This window comes from Artemia franciscana, chromosome 19 (genome assembly GCF_032884065.1).
Source record: "Artemia franciscana chromosome 19, ASM3288406v1, whole genome shotgun sequence".
NCBI lineage: Eukaryota > Metazoa > Arthropoda > Branchiopoda > Anostraca > Artemiidae > Artemia > Artemia franciscana.
Genome location: NC_088881.1, coordinates 15905459 through 15925917, shown reverse-complemented (window position 1 = coordinate 15925917; position 20459 = coordinate 15905459). Strand labels below are relative to the sequence as shown.

General features: G+C 35.2%; 1 protein-coding gene and 1 non-coding gene across 3 annotated transcripts in view; both read right to left on the bottom strand.

Annotated features, from left to right (window-relative positions):
- LOC136039339 (ATP-dependent RNA helicase me31b-like) overlaps positions 1-20459 on the bottom strand; it is a 51191-nt gene that overhangs the window by 15961 nt on the left and 14771 nt on the right. Inside the window, exons 2-5 of one of the 2 annotated variants that reach the window (XM_065722966.1) lie at positions 19146-19255; positions 8695-9008; positions 6338-6576; positions 2133-2384 (exon numbers count right to left, since the gene is read on the bottom strand). In XM_065722966.1, coding sequence (XP_065579038.1) covers positions 2133-2384; positions 6338-6576; positions 8695-9008; positions 19146-19201 — 861 coding nt within the window. In that variant the 5' untranslated portion in view covers positions 19202-19255. Of the gene's footprint in view, positions 1-2132; positions 2385-6337; positions 6577-8694; positions 9009-19145; positions 19266-20459 lie in introns of both variants that reach the window. The other variant, XM_065722967.1, reaches the window with a different exon arrangement.
- LOC136039678 (small nucleolar RNA R38) lies at positions 6642-6715 on the bottom strand. Its single transcript, XR_010620509.1, has one exon. It is a non-coding gene; the product is annotated as a small nucleolar RNA R38 (small nucleolar RNA).

Sequence of the window (20459 nt, the reverse complement as noted above, 5' to 3'; positions counted from 1 at the left end):
CCTTCGTCCCTGATACTGTGGGAGTCATGTCGAACCTCGGGGTATACTTAATAAACCTTTCGACACTACTGAACAAAATGCCTTTCTCAGAATCTTTACCCGATACCATTGTGGTTTACGGTGTTGCCCAGAAACAAAAAGGACATAGGAAAGGGACTGGTTCCCATCAAATACCCTCGATCTTTACCAACAGCACTAAAACATTTAATTTTAAGATGAATGAGCTCCTTTCTAAGATTCTACGAGACGAAGCGGTCGAGAGAAAATAATAATAATACATTTAAGGCTGAGGGCTGCTTACTATAACATCACTAATCCAGCGCCACAAATCGATCTAGAATAAGGGCTCCTTTTTCTAAATTTAGCTCTTTGTTTGGGGTTCCTCCTTCTTACCACCTATTGATTTATCAACCAAACATTCAAAAATGACTTGAAAATGAGAAACGAGGATTCCGTAGAGCTCTTGGCTTTTAGGTTGGATAGTTAGCTTTGTTTAATTAAAATATATCTTAAACGTCTAACCCTACTATCTTTTTCGTCCAGATTGCTTCCTCAACTTTAGAGCATTTAGCATTTGAACAACTAGTTTAACAAGTTAACAATTCCCCTTTTTTATATTCAACCCTACATTATACTCAACCCCTTTGGGAGCCATGCCTCAACAACGTCAAAAGACGTAAACCCTTGGAGTTAAAAACTTTTAAAACTCCTATTGAATACAATCCAATTTTTTGCAGAGAAAAACTCTAAACTCTCACATGTAAATCTACCTTCCCTGAAATTCCACTAGAAGCAGATAGCTTTCAAAAAATTTCTTTTTTCCTTCATATTTCCCAGATGGGACCGCTACTGTACGCTACTGGCTTAAGTTATAAATTATGAAAGCACGTGTTTCAACAGCATTTTGAAGAATAAGGCAGTATTCATTCATAAAAATAAAACAGAAAATTCCTCATGGAGTGGAATTTCAAGTGGGAATTTCAAGTGGGAATTTCAGGGAAGACAACGTCAAAAGAGTGTCAAAAGAGCTTTGACAAAAAAAAAGGTTTTCTGCCCTAGGATGCCATTATAAGACTATTTATCAACAACTGACATGACATCATTTTTATACAATTCTGAAAAAGGGTTATGCCAGCTTTATCTCTCATTGAGACTATCTGTCTTGACTCCAATTAGTCATGGCTCTCGGGACTTTCATCACTTCCAAAAAGTTAGTTCTAATTCAAAAGATATCACGTCATATATCTGAAATTGAGTGTCAAAAAGGTATTTGCCAATTATTCTTCCTTCTTCCTCTACTATTTACACCGATGGCCTAAAATTATCTTGTTGCATTCCTCCCTACCAGTAACATCTCAATTAGGAGAATCCAAAAAAGGGCTTTAAACATTAATCCAGTACTTATAAGGATGGTATAAAATACCAGCTTAATCCTAATCAGATATCTGAAATTGAAAGTCAAACTAATTCTCTTGGAATTGGGACAACATAAAACTGACAGAGGACTTTTGACTGAAACGAAATCAACGCAACTTACACTATCATTATTTCCCATCAATTCAAGAAAACTTAAAAACTAAATCAAATTCTAAATGACGAAGCGAGCCAAATTGAAAAAAAAACGTGGGGGGAAATTCGTACAAAAGCTAAAAACATACGACGCCTTACAGCTTAAGAAGGCGTAGCTTTCCTTTTAAGGTGCAGTTGTCCTTGGGAATCACAACATTGCCAAATTTCAAAATTTTACGGGCGAAAAGTATTGTCAAATTTAAATAGCAAGTTTTTTTTATCTATTTTTACGGTTGAACTTGGCAACACTGACAAAAATGTGGCACCGCCCTAAAAACTTCATAACTGTAAAACAACGTAAAGAAAAATCCGAGGAAATTGCCGTTTTAGATACGATCAGATCTAAGTGCGTCAAAGCAGCAAAAACTATTTTGAAGTTCTTTGTGCTTGAACATCTTCACAATTCTGGGGGTGATGTACTATAGCCTCCTTACCCTCAATATACTTAAGCACAACTATTATTTTTAAGCGCTCCAGTAGGTACCTCTCCCCACCCCCCAAGAGGATCAATCTTAACTGCTCAGTAAAGTGACGAAGATTACGATTTAGTAAACATTTCTTACCTTGGAAAAGAGGGTGTTTAAGCAATGAACTTTTTGTCTTTCTTGAACAAAGGCATAATATTGTGTCACACCTTTCAGTGTTAGTTCATCCATCAGATTGATTTCATAGGGATTTTTCAAGTGTTTTTTCATAAAGCTTTCAACAGTCAACGGAAACGTGGCTGAGTATAAAAGTATCTGTCTGTCCTCCGGCAGAAATGATATCAGACGATCAAGCATTCCTTTGAAGTCTTGCGATAACAATTTGTCAGCCTAAAAAGAGTTGGATAAATTTGCTTAACCTCTGACAAACATTGCTAAACTTACAAATGCAATGTTTACACCTCATGTATTCTTCAGCGTTCTATTTTATTAGATAATAACAAATAAGGAGTATCCATGTACATTTTTCTTCAGCTTTGTAAATAATCTTTCCGAATCCGTTAATTCTGAAAAAGGCACATTACCAAAAATATGGGATATCTGACATAACTTCGAAAATTAGTCACCAATAAATTTCTGAGATGATCAACAGATAATAGAGTAGATCTTCCTCCTAAGTGTTTCGTTTGATGCATAAATAGTGCTATCGCCATGGATTAGTGAAACGTATAGATGAGTAACACCAAGGCCGTATCCTGGGAGAGATTAGGGGGGTTGACCCCCCCCCCCCGAAATGTTTGTCCAACTCGTAAAAACGTAACAAAAATGAATACAAATTGTCAGGCATTTTTTGTAAGCCCCTCCCAGAAAAAATACTTGTGAACACCAGCCTTCCCCTAAAAAAAAAAAAAAAAAAAAAAAAAAAAAAAAAAAAAAAAAAAAAAAAAAAAAAAATCCCGGATACGGTCCTGAGTATTGTGACCATCGTTCTCCATAAAAGTGTTGTTTTGTTAGTTTTGAATACTTATGTAAATAGATTCATATATGCATACATATATGTATGAATACACATAAATTTATAAATATATATATATATATATATATATATATATATATATATATATATATATATATATATATATATATATATATATATATATATATGAATAATTGTACACATATGAACTCTTTATATATGAATAAATTCATATATATATATATATATATATATATATATATATATATATATATATATATATATATATATATATATATATATATATATATATATATATATATATATATATGTATATATATATATATGAATTTATTCATATATAAAGAGTTCATATGTGTACAATTAGATAATATTTTTATTCAGTTTTGCGGCGATATTTTTTTTTTGCTGAATTGATTTTTCTGATATATCTTGATCGCACTTTGGGATTGTCTTGATAAAAGTAACTGAGAGAGTTTCATCTAATCTGTTTTAAAAAAGAATACTAATAGACTCCAGCACCTTATCTTATCCTCAAACAATATTCTAACTGTTTTTTCGTATCAAGATAAACAACAAATGATGTGGTTTTCCACACTTCGTCATTCTCAGAAAATAAAACTCTTATCATAAGTAGTTTGTTTTTCTGCATTCTCAAAAACGGGAAGACAAAAAAACAAAAACAAAAATATTTACCGCTTAATACCATATAGATCTAACGTTTAGGAAAAAGGAAGAAGAAAATTTCGTTCATTGGGTTTTAATCGTGGGGGCACATGATTTAACCAACATTTTTTGAAGAGTATAATTAGTTTTTTAGGAGTGTAGTTAGCTCTTTCCTTTTAAAGCTCTATGTCAAGCTCAAAGAAATTATTATCAAATAACATCTTTCAATACTGGGTGTAAACAAAAACGAAAAAAAAAACTTTGTGTGTGTGTATGCCTCAACCTTACCATTTTTTAAATTTTTACTAGTACTTTTGTATATAATGCTCATATGATTAGACTGTTTTCTTTGTTGAAACGAATATACCCACCCCTCCAGTTCCACTAAAACATGCTTATGCCAAGCTGATATAAATTGCTCAGTATTTCTTTGTCATAAGTAATAAGGAAGGTACAAGAGAGGTTGAAGAACCAAGAATCCAGATAGGGTGGGAATTCTGGATCGTTCAGGGTCGTTAAAATTGTATAGACAGATAAAGGGTAGTTGGAAGGAGGAGGTATTTTGGAAGGTTGGTTTAAGTAGAGAGGATTTGAAGGCTTATTTGGATTGGAGGGGAAATTGATTTTTGATTGGTGAGAAAAGAAAGTATCAAGGGAGAAAAGGGGAGAAGGTAGAATCTATTGCTTGTCCTGTGTGGATCTCAGGATGAAAGTTTAAGACATTTTTTGTGTGAATGAGTCGAATTGAATGAATGGAGGCGAGAGATGTATGGTAAAGAAAAATTGAATGAGATATGGATGGTAGATAGAATGAAAGAGACAAATTTCCCGAGTATTAAAAGGATAGCAAGATTTGCCAGGATTGCAGCGGCACATCGGGAGCATTTTCTTTAAATAGTATTAATTTATTTTAGCTAATTTGTTGTTTGTTTTTTGTTATGTAAATTTCCTATGGCCCACGGGCTTTTTCTGGAATAAATTATTATTATTATTATTATTATGAAGGTAAACACTAACTTTCGCCAGTGGCGATTCGTCTACCTCAAAATTTTCGGCCCAAAATTTAACAAAATTTTCATTTATTAACACAACTATTTTGAATAATTAATCAATAATATATATTTACTTTCATCCCTTTGTCCACACACTTTTTAAGGCTACTAAATTTAGGAGATCGGGCCTGCATTTGCTTTGCTGAAAATCTCTCTTAAAAAAGTACTAAGTATATAAAACTATGTTAATATTCTTCTTACTGATCAGTATAATTGTTTTTAAAGTTCCTTTTGTTTTAAAAGATTTTTAGAAAGTCTAAGTTATACCTTCATTTATTAACTGCACACTCTACTTCATTTTAATAAAAAATGAAAATTCAAACATGTAAAATGATTATAACCGTTAGATTATTTATTTGAAATTCTGCGCCGGTGGCAAGTGCCCCTTTGTCCCTACCCTAACCACATCTAACTTTTGCTACACTAAAATTTATATCCCAGACTCTCTTTGAATTTCATGTCTGTGAACCTAGGTTATATATTTAGCACTTATATAAAACTCAACAGAAGACTCAACTTGTCGTACCGAAAATGAAGAATTTCTGTACTAGATCTTCTGATCTAGTATTTTCCAATATATGATCATTTGGTAGCGCTTTCAGCAGCGCAATTGATTCACAAAAATAAAACTGAACAGTTGTGATTAAGACTGCTCGAAGAATACCAAACATAATTTTATCCAATCACTCAATGATGATAAGTTTATCTGATAAATACATTTATTTTTTTTTAGTGATTTTTTTTTTTTACTGATTTTCGTCATGATTTTAGTAATGAACGATGAGGCAACCTAGCATAAATTGACCAACCATCGAGGAACGCGATCAGTAAGCTCACGGCTGTTGTGAATTTACCTGAGATCAAGAATTAAAAAAAATGATGAATCTTTACAAATTTCAAATATATAGCAATGGTTCTAATCATATTACATAATTTCTGTAACATAGTGGTCAACTCCTTTCAAATTAATGTCAATTCTTGTTTTTGTACGGAAATAAGCAATAACCTGTCAGGCATTAACAGCATGTTGAAAAAAAAGTGACTATAATTGTGTTATATATATATATATATATATATATATATATATATATATATATGGAGAGAGAGAGGGAGAGTCGATAGTAGATATTCTACTATCTGAGCAAGCCGGCTTTTTATTTGGTTCAACAAACTGTCTGTTCTAATACTTACAAACAAACCAACTTCCTTTAACCTGTTTTCTCTAGGGTTACTGGCAGTCGTCAATGGTATTAAGCAATACTAAGACCTCTGCAAGAGCCATGTCTCGCGACGTAATTATTAAAAATTTCTTTTGGCGATATTCTATTGAACAAGTATAATACGGCTATAAATAACTGGTTAACGGCCAAAACACGGTGGTGAAAATGACCCTTAGAGAAGGTAGAAAACTTTTTCAGTCAAATTTATAGCTAAAACTAAGGGAGATTAAAAGGGAATAAAATTCATCTTCCCAACAGAGTTTGAACAAGAAGAAGAAGAAGAGAAAACGACTTATTTCAAAAAATTTGAAGCTCCATTTCATTCCATTTTTTCGCTTGATGAGCTATGGCTATTGCAGATACACAAATGTAGAAGCCAAACTCCTGTCAGATAAAATGAAAAATTACCTCATCAAGGACCAAAATTTTGCATTTGTCAACATTGGCCACTCTCTTTTCCATTAGGTCTAAGATACGACCAGGTGTGGCAATAACCATATGGACATTTTCATAAATTCTCATAATATCATCCTTGAGATTCGTACCTCCGGTAGTAACCATCACCTTAATGCCTCTGTATTTTGATAGTTCAATACAAATACCACTTGTTTGTAAAGCAAGTTCTCGAGTAGGTACGATAACCATGGCTGGAAAATTAAAAATTATACTTTACTTTTTGTTTCCCTGACAACATCCATGTAAATATTTGATTTTTCTGTTCAGATTTTATTTCTCATCAGTAGTTTTTTTATGACAGGGATAACTAAATAATCATCATGACAATCAAAAGGGAATCCTCCAGTCTATAAATAATCAAGTCAACCCATTCATATTATAAAGCAAAAATTAACTGAAATTTAGTAGTATTTTTACCCATTCATTAAATAAGTTATAACTCGTACATTTTGATCAGGATATTCTGGAAAGTTCTTGAAGGAATTCATGATAGCTAGGTGTCATATCAGATTCGTTACACGTGTCGTAGCAAATTTGTCTTACTGGTTAGAGCTAGATTTTTGCACAATTACGACCGAAAGCAAGTAAATCAAATCAAGTTACTCAGCTTAAACCGAATTGGAAAATCACGTCCTATAAGAAAAACCCGAAATTTTAAAATATGGACAATTTAGAAAAACAGATGGCAAATACTTCAGGCCGATAGGTGCAATAGCATATTGCTGTTAAAAGTTTTTAACAATTTTAACTAAACGTCAGCAATTAATTTTGGCAAATATTTCGAGCGGGTAATCAGTCCCGTCTCCAGTGAAGAAAATTGAAACTTCGCCTTCAACCGAAAAAAAAAATAAACAAGGGTAAAAACCGAGAAAATATACCATTAATTAACTTCATACTTCAGGCTATGTATAACTAAACGTGAGCAATTCATTTTTAGTCACTTAACTTGGATCGAATCGAACGGGTATTCAGTGCCATCTAAAACCGAGAAAAAAACGCTAAAAAAAGAGCAATTGTCGAATATTTTGACTATAATACCAATCTGTCGGTCTAATATCAAGAGATGATGAAAGGAAACCTAACAAGAGCTAAGAGCTCATATGGCACTTGTGACGAGGCGAGAAGAGCTAAGAGCCAAGAGATCATATGGTATGAGCTCTAACAAAATTCTATGAATCAAAAGATTGATTTAAAAAGGAAAAGAAGAGGCTTAATGCCGGTCAGGATTTAAAATAAGAGCTCTGAGTCACAAAGTCCTTCTAAATATCAAAATTCATTAAGATCCGATCACCCACTCGTAAGTTATAAATCCCTAATTTTTTCTAATTTTTCCTCTCCCTTTTGCCCCCCAGATGGTCGAATCTGGGAAAACGACTTTATCAAGTCAAATTGTGCAGCTCCCTGACACGCCTACCAATTTTCATCGCCCTAGCACGTCCAGAAGCACCGAACTCGCCAAATCACTGAACCCCTCCCCCCAACTCCCCCAAAGAGAGTGAATCCAGTACGATTCTGTCAATCACGTATCAAGGACATTTTTTTATTTATTCTATCCACCAAACTTCATCCCGATTCCTCCACTCCAAGTGTTTTTCCAAAAATTTCCCCTCCAACACCCCCCCCCCCCCCAATGTCAAAAGATCTGGTCGGGATTTGAAATAAGAGCTCTGAGACATGAATTCCTTCTAAAATCAAATTTCATTACGATTGGATCATCTATTCGTAAGATAAAAATACCCTAATGTTCATGTTTTCCGAGAATTCCGGTTTCCCCCTCCAACTCCCCGAATGTCACAGGATATGGTCGGAATTTGAAATTACAACTTTAAAGCACAAGATCCTTCTAAATATTAAATTTCATTAAGATCTGGTCACCCTTTCGTAAGTTACAAATACCTCAATTTTCAAAATAACCCCCCCCCCCCGAATTCCATAAAAATTAAAGTTCGAAACCGATGACAGAGCAAAAAAGTAAAACGGAAAACGAAAGATTAAAAGACAGTAAATAAAGGACACTCACAAAACAACGAATACTTAATTAGCACTATAGACTAAATAAAAAGTAGAAGAGAATAAGAGAAAAACGTTTCTCCAATGAAAAAAAGAAAGTGCTAAAAAACAAAGAAAAAGTAAAAGAGAATGAAGAACTTTACCCCCGTGAAAAAAGAAAGAAAACGAGAAAAGTTTACTAATTTTCTTTTTTGAAGCAGCTGAAATTGCTACAATAGATTGTTTTAAATAACCTAAATTTACAAACAATGCCAACAACCAGTAATTTTAGTTAAAAGAATTGAAAGTAGCTTTTATACCTTGAATATAATGCTTTGAAGGGTCAATCATCTCCAATACTGGGATTGAATATGCACCAGTTTTACCAGTCCCATTCTTTGCACGAGCTAAAATATCCCTTCCTGTCAAGGCAGTTGGAATACTTGCCTCCTGAATTGGTGAAGGATATTCCCAACCTTTTTCGAAGATCCCCATAAGTAGCTCTCGCTTAAGGCAAAAATCTTCAAATTCGTTTCCTTTTCGGTCAGTGACGTCAGTTGTTTTCTTCCGGCAATCTTTAGGCGGGACTTTTAATTGCGCTTTCCAACCGTTATCAGTTATTATTCTCCTGTCCCTGATAAAAGGAAAAAAATAAATTTGTATTTGATCTAAATTAAATTTCAGGTCAGCTAATTCCCACAAAACGCCAGATTGTAGGAGGACAAGGACACAGTGCAGTAAAATAAGGTTATAATAAAAGTTATAGATAAAAATGTCCAGTGAAAAACGTTTTAACAACAGATTTAACTTAACAGCAATGCGTGAAAGCTTCGATCTAAAAGAGTTTGGAACTAATTAAATAGACAAAATTGGACTCCGCTGAATCCACACTATCAAAAACCACACTATCAAAAACCACACCGGAGGTTAACAAACCCCCTCCAACTTGAGCAACACGGCCAATGCTTGCATGGGTAGCAATGACGCATCGTCATTTCTCCTAATTTTTTTCTGACCCACTGGGAATTTGACCACCCCTCTTTCGGAAAGGAATGACGCACAAGAGAGTTTAAGTGTTTGCTTCTTCTTTTTTGCATAGGAAATGACATCAGTTCCATTTTAGAACCCACTAGGACAAACAGACTCGAAATAAATTACAAACAATTGTAGACTTCTGTTCCATCCATTGAATGACGTGAGCTTGTACAACGGGTACCTACAGTCAATATTTATCAGAGATACTTTACATTTAGAGAGTGAGGCATAAAAATAGAGACTGATCATCCGAATCAGCTGATCACCCTTTTTAAAAGGATCTTAAGAAAAAAAGAAGCCACGAAAAAAACTGAAATGTTTTCTTTATTATTATAAATTGTCTCTCTATATTTTAAATTTAGATAATTTACTAGATTTAAGGGTTTAATTGCCTTGATAAGTACAATGAGCTAGTGCGAAATTACACAAGAGAGTTTATTAAGCCTCGTAAAGATCAGATTTTATTTTTCATTTCATTAAAATTTGAGAGGATAAAGGGACTGACGACTTTACTATCAAGCAATGCCATCATCCTGAAGGGCGGTATGCTTGTCCCCTTTGTAAAGAGGATGATGGAGATTTGGACCAGTTTCTCTGGAAGTCTCTGGTGCTCTTTGATTTAAAGGGGAAATATTTACATGGGGTATATTTCCTGTTTCCTGGTTTTCTACAAACCAGGAACCCAACCACAGTAATTCGAGTTGTTGTGTTATAGATAAATGTTAAAAAAAAGTTAAATGATTGTTTCTGGTCTGCAAAAGTTTGAAGATATTTGGTTTGCAGGTTAAATATTTTTCATTTCGTAGTTTGTTAGGGGTCTCCCTCCTTGTTTTGTATGAATTTTTTTGTTGTGTACAAGACCCTTGAGCTTTTGAAATACAACTGAGCAGAAATTAAGTTCTAGTGTCCTTTTTAAGTGACCAAAAGTGGAGAACAAGTAGCTTCCTACTCCCTTTTTCCCCAGTCATCGGATCAAAATTTTGAGATAGCCATTTTATTCAACAGAGCTAAAAAGTCCAATAGCTATGCCGTTGGAGATGACTTGACTCCCCCAGCACCCTGAAAAAAGAGCAATTGAACCTGAATTGAAGCAAAAAGAATTGATTATGTAAAAGAAGAGGGCTGCCCCCTACTCAATACCCACACTTTACGCTAAAGTTTCATCTTTTGTTCCAATTCTATAAGAACCACTCATGAAACACAAGGGCCGTTTAATTAGAATTATGTTTTTTTTAAGCGCTAGAACACGTTTGCGTGCGGCAGTGAGATCGAGACAGTCGCACTCTTATATGAAATAATTTCTGTTCGTTTTAAGTTTTAATGTTGCACCTTAGTTGTCTAAACTTTCTAAAGCAAAATATACCAAGATGGTGATAAAAATAAGACATACGAACTTAAATATTCAACAGACAGCACAGCTACAGGCCTTTTTGACCAGCCTACAAAGAAATGTAACAGTCACGTTCCGTCAATCACGTATCAAGGACATTTGCTTATTCTATCCACCAAGCTTCATCCCGATTCCTCCACTCCAAGCGTTTTCCAATATTTCCCCTCCAACCCCCCCCCAATGTCAAAAGATCTGGTCGGGATTTGAAATAAGAGCTCTGAAACATGAATTCCTTATAAATATCAAATTTCATTCAGATCCGATCACCTATTCGTAAAATAAAACACCCCAATTTTCACGTTTTCCAAGAATTCCGGTTTCCCCCTCTAACTCCCCCCAATATCAAAGGGTCTGGTCGGAATTTAAAATTAGAGCTTTAAAGCGCAAGACCCTTCTAAATATCAAATTTCATTTAGATCTGGTCACCCTTTCGTAAGTTAAAAATACCTTAATTTTCAAAATTACCCCCCCAACTCCACCAAAGAGAGCAGATACGGTCCGATTATGTCAGCCACGTGTCTTAGAGAGGTTCTTATTCTTCCCATCCAGTTTCATCCTGATCTCACCGCTTTAAGTATTTTCTAAGATTTCCGGTTCCCCTCAACTGCCCCCCCCCCCCCAATTCCGATGGATTCGCTTGAAATTTAAAATAAGAGATCTGAGTCACGAGGTCCTTCTAAATATGAAGTTTCACGAAGATCCGATCACTCCTTCGTAAGTTAAAAATACGTCATTTTTTCTAATTTTTCAGAATTACCCCCCCCCCCCAATAGAGCGGATCCGTTCCAATTATGTAAATCACGTATCTAAGACTTCTGCTTATTTTTCCCACCAAGGTTCATCCCGATCCCTCCAATCTAAGCGTTTTCCATGATTTTAGGTTCCCCCACCCCAAACTCCCCCCAATGTCACCAGATCCGGTCGGGACTTGAAATAAGAGCTTTGAGACACGATATCCTTCTAAATATCAAATTTCATTGAGATCCGATCACCCGTTCGTAAGTTAAAATACCTCATTTTTTCTAATTTTTCAGAATTAGCCCCCCCTCCAAATCCCCCACATAGAGCGGATCCGTTCCAATTATGTCAATCACGTATCTGAGACTTCTGCTTATTTTCCCACCAAGTTTCATCCCGAGCCCTCCACTCTAAGTGTTTTCCATTATTTTAGGTCCCCCTCCAAACTCCCCCCAATGTCACCAGATCCGATCAGGATTTAAAATAAGAGCTTTGAGACACGATATCCTTCTAAATATCAAATTTCATTGAGATTCAATCACCCGCTAAAAATACCTCATTTTTTCTAATTTTTCATAATTAACCCTCCTCCCCCCCCCCCCAACTACACCAAAGAGAGCAGATCCGTTCCGGTTATTTCAATCACGTATTTAAGAATTAAGCTTATTTTCCCACCAAGTTTCATCCCGATCCCTCCACTCTAAGTGTTTTCCAAGATTTTATGTTTCCCCCTCCCAACTCCTCGCCCCAATGTCTCCAGATCCGGTCAGGATTTAAAATAAGAGCTCTGAGGCACGATATCCTTCCAAACATCAAATTTCATTAAGATCTGATCAACCGTTCTATTTTTTCCGAATTAGCCGGCCCCCACTCCCCCGATGGTCAAATCGAGAAAACAACTATTTTTTATTTAATCTGGTTCGGTCTCTGATACGCCTGCCAAATTTCATTGTCCTAGCTTACCTGGAAGTGACTAAAGTAGCAAAACCGGGACCGACAGAATTTGCGATATGTCACTTGGTTAATACCAAGTGCCATAAAAACACGAATTGTTGCGTGTTTGAAATTTGACTGGTCAAAATTTTGAAATTTCCCATTTTTTCAGATGGGAGCTCAAACCAGTAAAGTAGGCTTCTTTGATACGCTGAATCTGATGTTATGATTTTCATTTAGATCCCGTGATCTTTAAAGGTGCCCACTTTTCTGAAAATCAGGCAAATTTTCTCAGGCTCGTTGCTTTTGATGGGTAACATGAAAGGTTATTAATTTTATATACTTAAAGAGTCATAATAAAAGACCATTTTTTTGGAATTTCGATAAAAATTTCCCCATCAGTCATGAAGCTTGCTCTGGGACGCTTGTTAATATTAAATATAATAAAAACGAGTTTTTCGACTAAAAGTAAGGAGCAAAATAAAAAATTTAAAACGTAAAGAAATCATTACGTATATGAGAGGGATTGCCCACTCTTCAACACCTCGCTCTTCACGTTATAGTTGTTCAGTACTTCTAAATAAGCTTCTTAGTGTCCTAAGTAAACGACCCTGGTGTTTCACGAGTCGTTCTTAAAAAATTGGGACAAAATTCAACCTTTATTGTAAAGAGCGAGGTGTCGAAGAGGGGACAACTCTCTCATATACGTAATAATTTCTTCGTTTTAATATTCGTTTAACGTTAATGTTAATTTTTAATGTTGCTTCTTATTTTCACTGGAAATTACCTTTTATTTCTGCTCAATTTTAAATAATGCCAGGAAATCTGGCTCCAACTTCATGGAAAACCCCCCTTCCCCAAGGAAAGATCGTCTAGACAGTTCAATCTCAGTGAAAATCTACCCCGGACAATTAACCTCAACATTTCCACACGTAGAATTGAGTCGGCAAAGAGAAAGTGAGACAAATAAAAATATTTACGCACAAATAAAGGAATTCTGGCAACTTTTCCCAGGTAGAAGTTCCCCTGAAATGTTCACCCCCATAAACTTCCCTCCCCATGGCAAATTCTCATCGCGGAAACTTCACCCCCTTCCCCACCAAGAAAATGTATGCATACTTCCCAATAACAATTAATATACTTAAACAATGGGCACATTTTATTTCGTTAAGACCCCTCCCCAGAGGCTCTGGGGAGGGGGGTATGTTATTTCAAAAGGCATAGTTATTGGGCCTTTCAACTATGCTGAACAAGATACTTAACTCATAATCTTTATCGAAAGCTTTTGAAAAAAGGGCATGGGCGGGGCCTTGCTGCCCTCCAATATTTTAGGTCACTCAAAAAGGGAACTAGCACTTTCAATTTCAGTTAGAATGGGACCTCTCCCGATGTTCTAGCACCATTGCTTCGGTACGATAACCCCTGGAAAAAAACAAATAAACACGCGTTTGTGATATTTATTCTGGCAAAATATACATAAAATCCTACATTTTCCTGGATAGGAGCTTTAAACTTGTACATAAGGTTTCTCGGATCCTTTGAATCTGAGGGTGTGATTTCCATTAACATTCCTTGACATTTAGGGGAGGTTTTTACATTTTCTGAATGTTTTCCCCATTCTTTGACTTTTAAGGTGGGTTTCCCTTTTCGAAAATCAGAAAAAATTTCTCGGACTCGTAGTCTTTGATGGGTACACTAAACTTGATGTTTCTTATATATTTGGAATCAGCGCAATTAGATAATTTTTTTGACATGCCTATTGGTACCAAAATATTGTTTTTTTTTATAATTTCGGTTACTATTGAGCCCCATCGCTCCTTACTTACAAATCGTTTCCACGAACTGATTGATTCAAAGCACCCACAGACCTCTTGCTCCTCAAACTCATTGGTACCGCTGGTACAAGTCTTGTACTTCAGCTTGATTTAGCCATCACACTTAACATTTCGAGTAGTGATGAATCGTGTAAGCACTTCGAACCGAGAAACAATTTCACTCCGCACTTTTGGGCTTCCACGAGATAGATAAAACCATAAAATCCAGATTTTAGTCAAACAGGGTATCTCAACATCACATTCTAGATTCAAGGGAAAACAACTTAGTCGATAAGAACAGCAAACCTTAAAAATGAAATTGCTCAACACAAAGGCAGGCTTGATTCAGATCTGCATAAAGTGACCAGAGTTGCCACTTGTAGCACAAAGGTGCTGTTTTAGCACTATTTGATCATGTGTAGCACTATAGCACCTGGTATATTGAATGACCTAATAGCAGCTCTTTCGTGCTACGTTTTTTTGTCTTGCACGAAATAATGTGGATTATGAAATAAGGCAGAGGAATTAACAAAAAGCACGGACCGCCTTCCTCCCGTATTTGTTTTGAAATACTGGCGCAAAGTTTGATATAGCCAGGACAGGCTTTTTTGCCATGTTCGTTACAAAAGAAGGGCGCTATGTTTGAAATGGCCAGACATGAGAAGATTTAAAGAAATTACCTAAAACTAATCCGCAACACGCGCACTTTTTTTTTAGTGTAGCACCGAAAATCACTATGTACACGCCAATTAGGGCAATTTCAGCACTTTAAGAACTGAAAGTGGTGGCAACCTTGACAATAACAGGTATTGATAGTTAGTCCACCCTTCAGACGGACATTCAATTTAAACTGACTTACAGATAACAGATAATTCTTAGATAAAAAATTATTAGCAAAATTCAGTTCAACAAAGTATAACTGAAAACCACAAGTCAAAGGTTGGCACCTAAACTACCAAGATTTGGAGTCGTAAGTTGCCGACCCCACAGCCCCGTCCAAGACCCAGAAATTTTTGACAAACATTAGGCGAAAACTGCAACTTTAGGGATTTTTAAATCTTAAGTGATTTTGAGGAGAAATCTATGAAAAACATCTTCTAAATAGTAAACTATATACGCAATTGACTCTTCAAGAAGGCTTCGTTAAGTCTTACTTTAGTATAGATACAGGTACTTGTCGGTTATTGGTAAAACAACAAAACAGTGAAGTTAGGTTATTCCTAATGAGAAATGACAAACATGATCATAAAACAATACTTTAGAAACAAAATTATGGAACCCTACCCTATCCCAACCCAAAAAAAAACTATCCAAACGCAACTCAACGTAATCTAACCTCCACCTTCTCCTAATGTGCAAATATATATACCAAATTATATAAGTCCAATGCATAGTATCATCCATCACTTGTTTTTTTAGCTATGAAATCGGTTTTCTGAGATGTAACTTAGGCGTGATTCCTGAATGTGTTTCCAATAACCGAAAAATACATCGATACATCTCAGATACTTTAGGCTCAAACTTAATACACCCCCCCTCCCTCAAATTCGTCATGTACCATTTATAACACAACTGCAACTGAAAAGTTCCTAATTAAATTGAAGACAAAAATGATTGTTGAAATGGCTGACTAGGCCTGGAGTCTAATAACCAAAGCTGAACTTAAAAAAAAGCCGTCTTTTTTAATTTCAAGTTTGCTTGAAATCAAGTAATAAAAACTAAGACGACTTAGAAGCGGATCTTAATCTAAGAAATCCCATTATTCTGACTTACTCATAGAACGTATCCATAAGTGCACAGAAGAAAGACAAAAAGGAAAATTCCTTACAGGATTGTCCAAAGATCTATCTCTCTCAACCCCCCCCCCCTGCGGGTCAAAATGCACTTATTTCGCATTTGTACCTTACTAAGACAAATCTTGGTAACCCCCCCCAGCAAATCAGACATGGGTACATTTACAAGATAACCTTTTTTAACAGAGAAGTAGTAGGAGGGGAGAGTTCCCGAAAATTCTCAGAAAAAAAAACACCAAGGAAAGAAATTACTTCACAAATATTATCAAGCTCCAGTAAAATACTAAATAAATGGGAAACACTAAAAAAACGTTCTAATGGATTGCCATATGAATGAGTAATTGGAAAAAGGAAAAGAACAGAAAACGACGCCTCCCAAAGACAAAAATAAATAATTTTGCCATTGTGCTATTGGATGAATGAATCATCTTTTTCTGCTCTACGATATGGAGTCAGTCGAACCATCAAAAATAAAATCAGTCAGAGTTAGGGTCGAATATTGAAATTCCGTTTTCAGGCTGCATTTATTCAAATATTTCCGTTGGGGGGGATACTTATGACCGGTCTGAGAGGGACCCCAACCCGTGTGCAGGTATGGTTAAATATATGTGTCAACTTCATATTAATATATAACATTTAAGTAAATAAAAAACATGGAGGAATAAAAAAATAAAGTTTTAAAGAATTATTACTTTCCTTTAACTCAGCTTATTTAATCACAAACTAAACAAGTTTGAATTTGCTTTCGGATAAATCGTTATAAACAATATTAATTTGGTAAAACTCGAACTTACCCAATCCTTTTCCAATACATTTATATTAAATTATATACTTGCCAATCCAGGGGTAACATTGGTCAAACATACTTATCCTACCTAGGGAAAATTGAAAAATGCTTGGTATTATACTTCTTTCTGATTTCGAACACCACCCCCGGGAAGATTTTTTACACCTCATCTGAAAAAGTATCCCTTGTCCACCTAAGCTAATATAATTATCATTGATTGCCATAAAATAAACAAAGACACTATATAAGCAAGCAATATCGTGCATAAAGGTCAAATACGGTGACGGGGCCAAAACCACGAAAACAGTATTTTAGAGCTAAGCAATCAAATCTACAAAATTGGATTTCTTTTCAAAGTTAACCATCAAAAATGTAATTCATTCGACATAGATGGTTCTTAACATATATTTTTCCCAGATGTACTTCATATGGAAGGGTTGATTCTATAACGCTCACAGGGGCCTCATTTAATTGCAAATTAAAAGTTCTAGTATCCTTTTTAAGAGTCTAAAGAGACTGAAAGGCACCTAGTCATCACCCAAACCTTTTTTCCCCAAATGCATCTGATCAAAAATTTCGAGATAGCCATTTTGTTCAAAAATAGTCCAAAGGTCAAATAACCATACCTTCGGATTTGACAACCCCCCTTCCAGCCCCGAGGACAAGGGCTGTAAGCCATTCAAGTTGCTTTATTAAGATATAAGGTTTTTATGGGAAGGGTGGTCGTGGGCCCATTCGAGTTTAAATCAAAATTTATAGTCCCTTTTTTTAAGTTTAAAAGTAATCGGAGGACAACCACCTACCTCTCAAACCCCTTTTCACTGTTGTTAGGGAGGGGGCAAATGCCTCAAAGGGTGAATTTCAATGCCAAAACATCCTAGCTCTCATTGAGCCTTCAGTTAAATAAAGAATTGGTTCTAGGGAAGGAGGTGAGATTAGAAATTGATATTTAAGCCCTCTTGATTTCTAGGGATATTTATGGTCTACACTGTTATTATGAATGTAAAGAGCAATGTTAAACCCCAAAATTAACATAATCTATTCCATATAGGAGGGGGGCTACACCTTCCCCATCCCTGATCATTTCCTTGTGATCGTAGAAACTTCGGAGGATGCTTTTTCGATCATAAATGGAGACTTCTAGTCCTTTTTTACAGTAAAAAGCGATTGGAGACCAACCAGCCCCTGTCCCTAAAACCAGCCCTTGTCCTAAAGCTGTTTTTGATATCTGGTACTTTTGTTAGCCCTTAGGACATCTGATCAATATTTTGAGGTATCTATTTTGTACTTTCTCTGTGGCTGCTGAATTTTGCACGTGGGAAATTTTCCGAGGAGGGAGGGGGGACACTGGCTCCCGCACCAGGGTACGTATGTTACGATTTATATCAGAGGGGTTGGGGTGAAAACTCGAAATAATTTAACAAAAATAAGGGTAAAATATGACAAAGAAAGTACATATCTATTTAGGAGAGGGCAAAACATCCCTCCATACAAATCTACCTGGTGTGCTACTATAGCCATCAATAAAAATACTCAAGGACAGCACAACGCACCCGACATGGGACATGTCGCCCCGATTAGGCAGGGAACCTCAATGTCGAGTAACTACAACGCTGAGGAAATTTGCCTTAAAACTTGGGTAGTTTTCAAATACAATCATTTTAAACAACAATCCTCTTCCTTTTCTGAAATATAACTTTTTTTTACTTTCAGGCTATTTCCACTCTCGGTACTTGTATGATATACGCCTTACCTAATATTCTTCAAATGTTTCTCTGACACTCAATCCTAATGAAATATACCAAAGTAAGATAAAAATATAATATTTTAGAAACAAATTTTGGCTATATGTTTGCATATTAGGGGGGTGAGGGAAAAGTATAGCGAGTCTGCATGTCCAATGTGATAGCTACAATTATTCTGAATATTATGTAGTAAGAATTATTTTCTAATTGCACACTGTCCAAATACTTTACCCCCCCCCCCCCAATGTGTAATTGTACAGCACAAATTATATAGTTTCCATCTATTCTGTCAGTTCTCTCTTTCTTGTCTCACGCTAAGCTGAAAGAAACAAGCGAAAAAAAAAACAGTCCTATAATGCATCAATAAATGAACAACTTGAGCGGTAGGGCGTTTATCAAACAAGTACCCCCCTCTTCATATATATATATATATATATATATATATATATATATATATATATATATATATATATATATATATACTAGAACATATTTAAGCACAGAGTAAACGATATTAATCATAGGATAAAACTCACATTGTTAGAGGCGAATCATCTTTAGTTGATATAACCGCAGTTCCGTTTTCTCCCATTTCTGAATGGAGTTTCGCTTAATAATCCTGAACAGATCCGTTCACTTGGATGCTCTGAAAAGAACTAAATCCATTCATTCAAAGTAGAAAAATAATCCCAGCGAATGCCATTGCACATATAAAGTCATTTGAGACTAAAAAAAAGGCATGACTTTTGTATTGCACAATAGATTAAACAGACAAAAATTCGATATCTATTATGAATTAAGAAATAGCTTTATAAATTAATTTTTGCAATTGAGATTGAATAGAATGAGATGTAGATAAGGTAAAATTAAAACACCCTGGGTGAAAACATCCAACAAAGCTCCTTAAAAAAGCTTGAAAAATAAATTTGGGAAAAGTGACCCCTATTGAAAACCAACTTATTAGAAGGTAAGTTCACGATCATTGCTTTACTTAGTTGAATTAAGGATTTTTTTTTTTATCCTGGAATTCACGCATGCCATTTTTCTTTCTTGGTTATAACAAAAAAAAAAGTAAACCCACAAATTTCGAAACTATTGATACTCATTAATTTCAACAGGAGGCTCCCGAGCTGAATCAATTTTTGACTGAAAATAGATACAACCCTCCTTGTTATACGTACTTTTTCTGTTACGTGAAATTTTTTATCAACTTCACCTTTATAGCCTGAAAACCTGTACCAGAAAATGGAGGATAAAGGAGAAGTCCCACCCCACTGTCTAGAAAATTTAGAAAATAATGAAAAAAATGTACTTTTTCCGATTTTGATCTCAACCTCTCTGGGGGAGGGGAGTGTTCTGATACTCCCGCTTCCCCACCTTAAGATTTACATATGTGCACATATGTGGTCAAAAATCTTTGGAGCTTTGGTGCAGAGGCTGGACATGTAAAAAGGAGGGGCTATATCTCCTTAAGTCAAGAAGCTGAACGTCTGTTTAAAAGATTTTTGAGGTACAACATTATGATCGAATCTTTGCTGCAAATTTATTGTGGCGAAAAATTTTAAGACTCACTATTTATATTTGAAGGAGCATTTTTTCTTTCATTTTTTTTTAAATTTAATTTACAGCCAAATAAACAGACAAGTTTACAAATAGAATTATAAATAAAATATGGCACCTCGCCATAATTCAAGGGCTAAATAGTGGCACATAAAATTGTCTTACACATAACAAATATAAAAATCGAGCGTTAATTATTAGATAATTAAAAATTGCCACGTGAATGCCATCAATTACCGCAATCATTTTCTTTCTCAAAAAAGTTTGTGGAACATGGGTATTTTTAATAA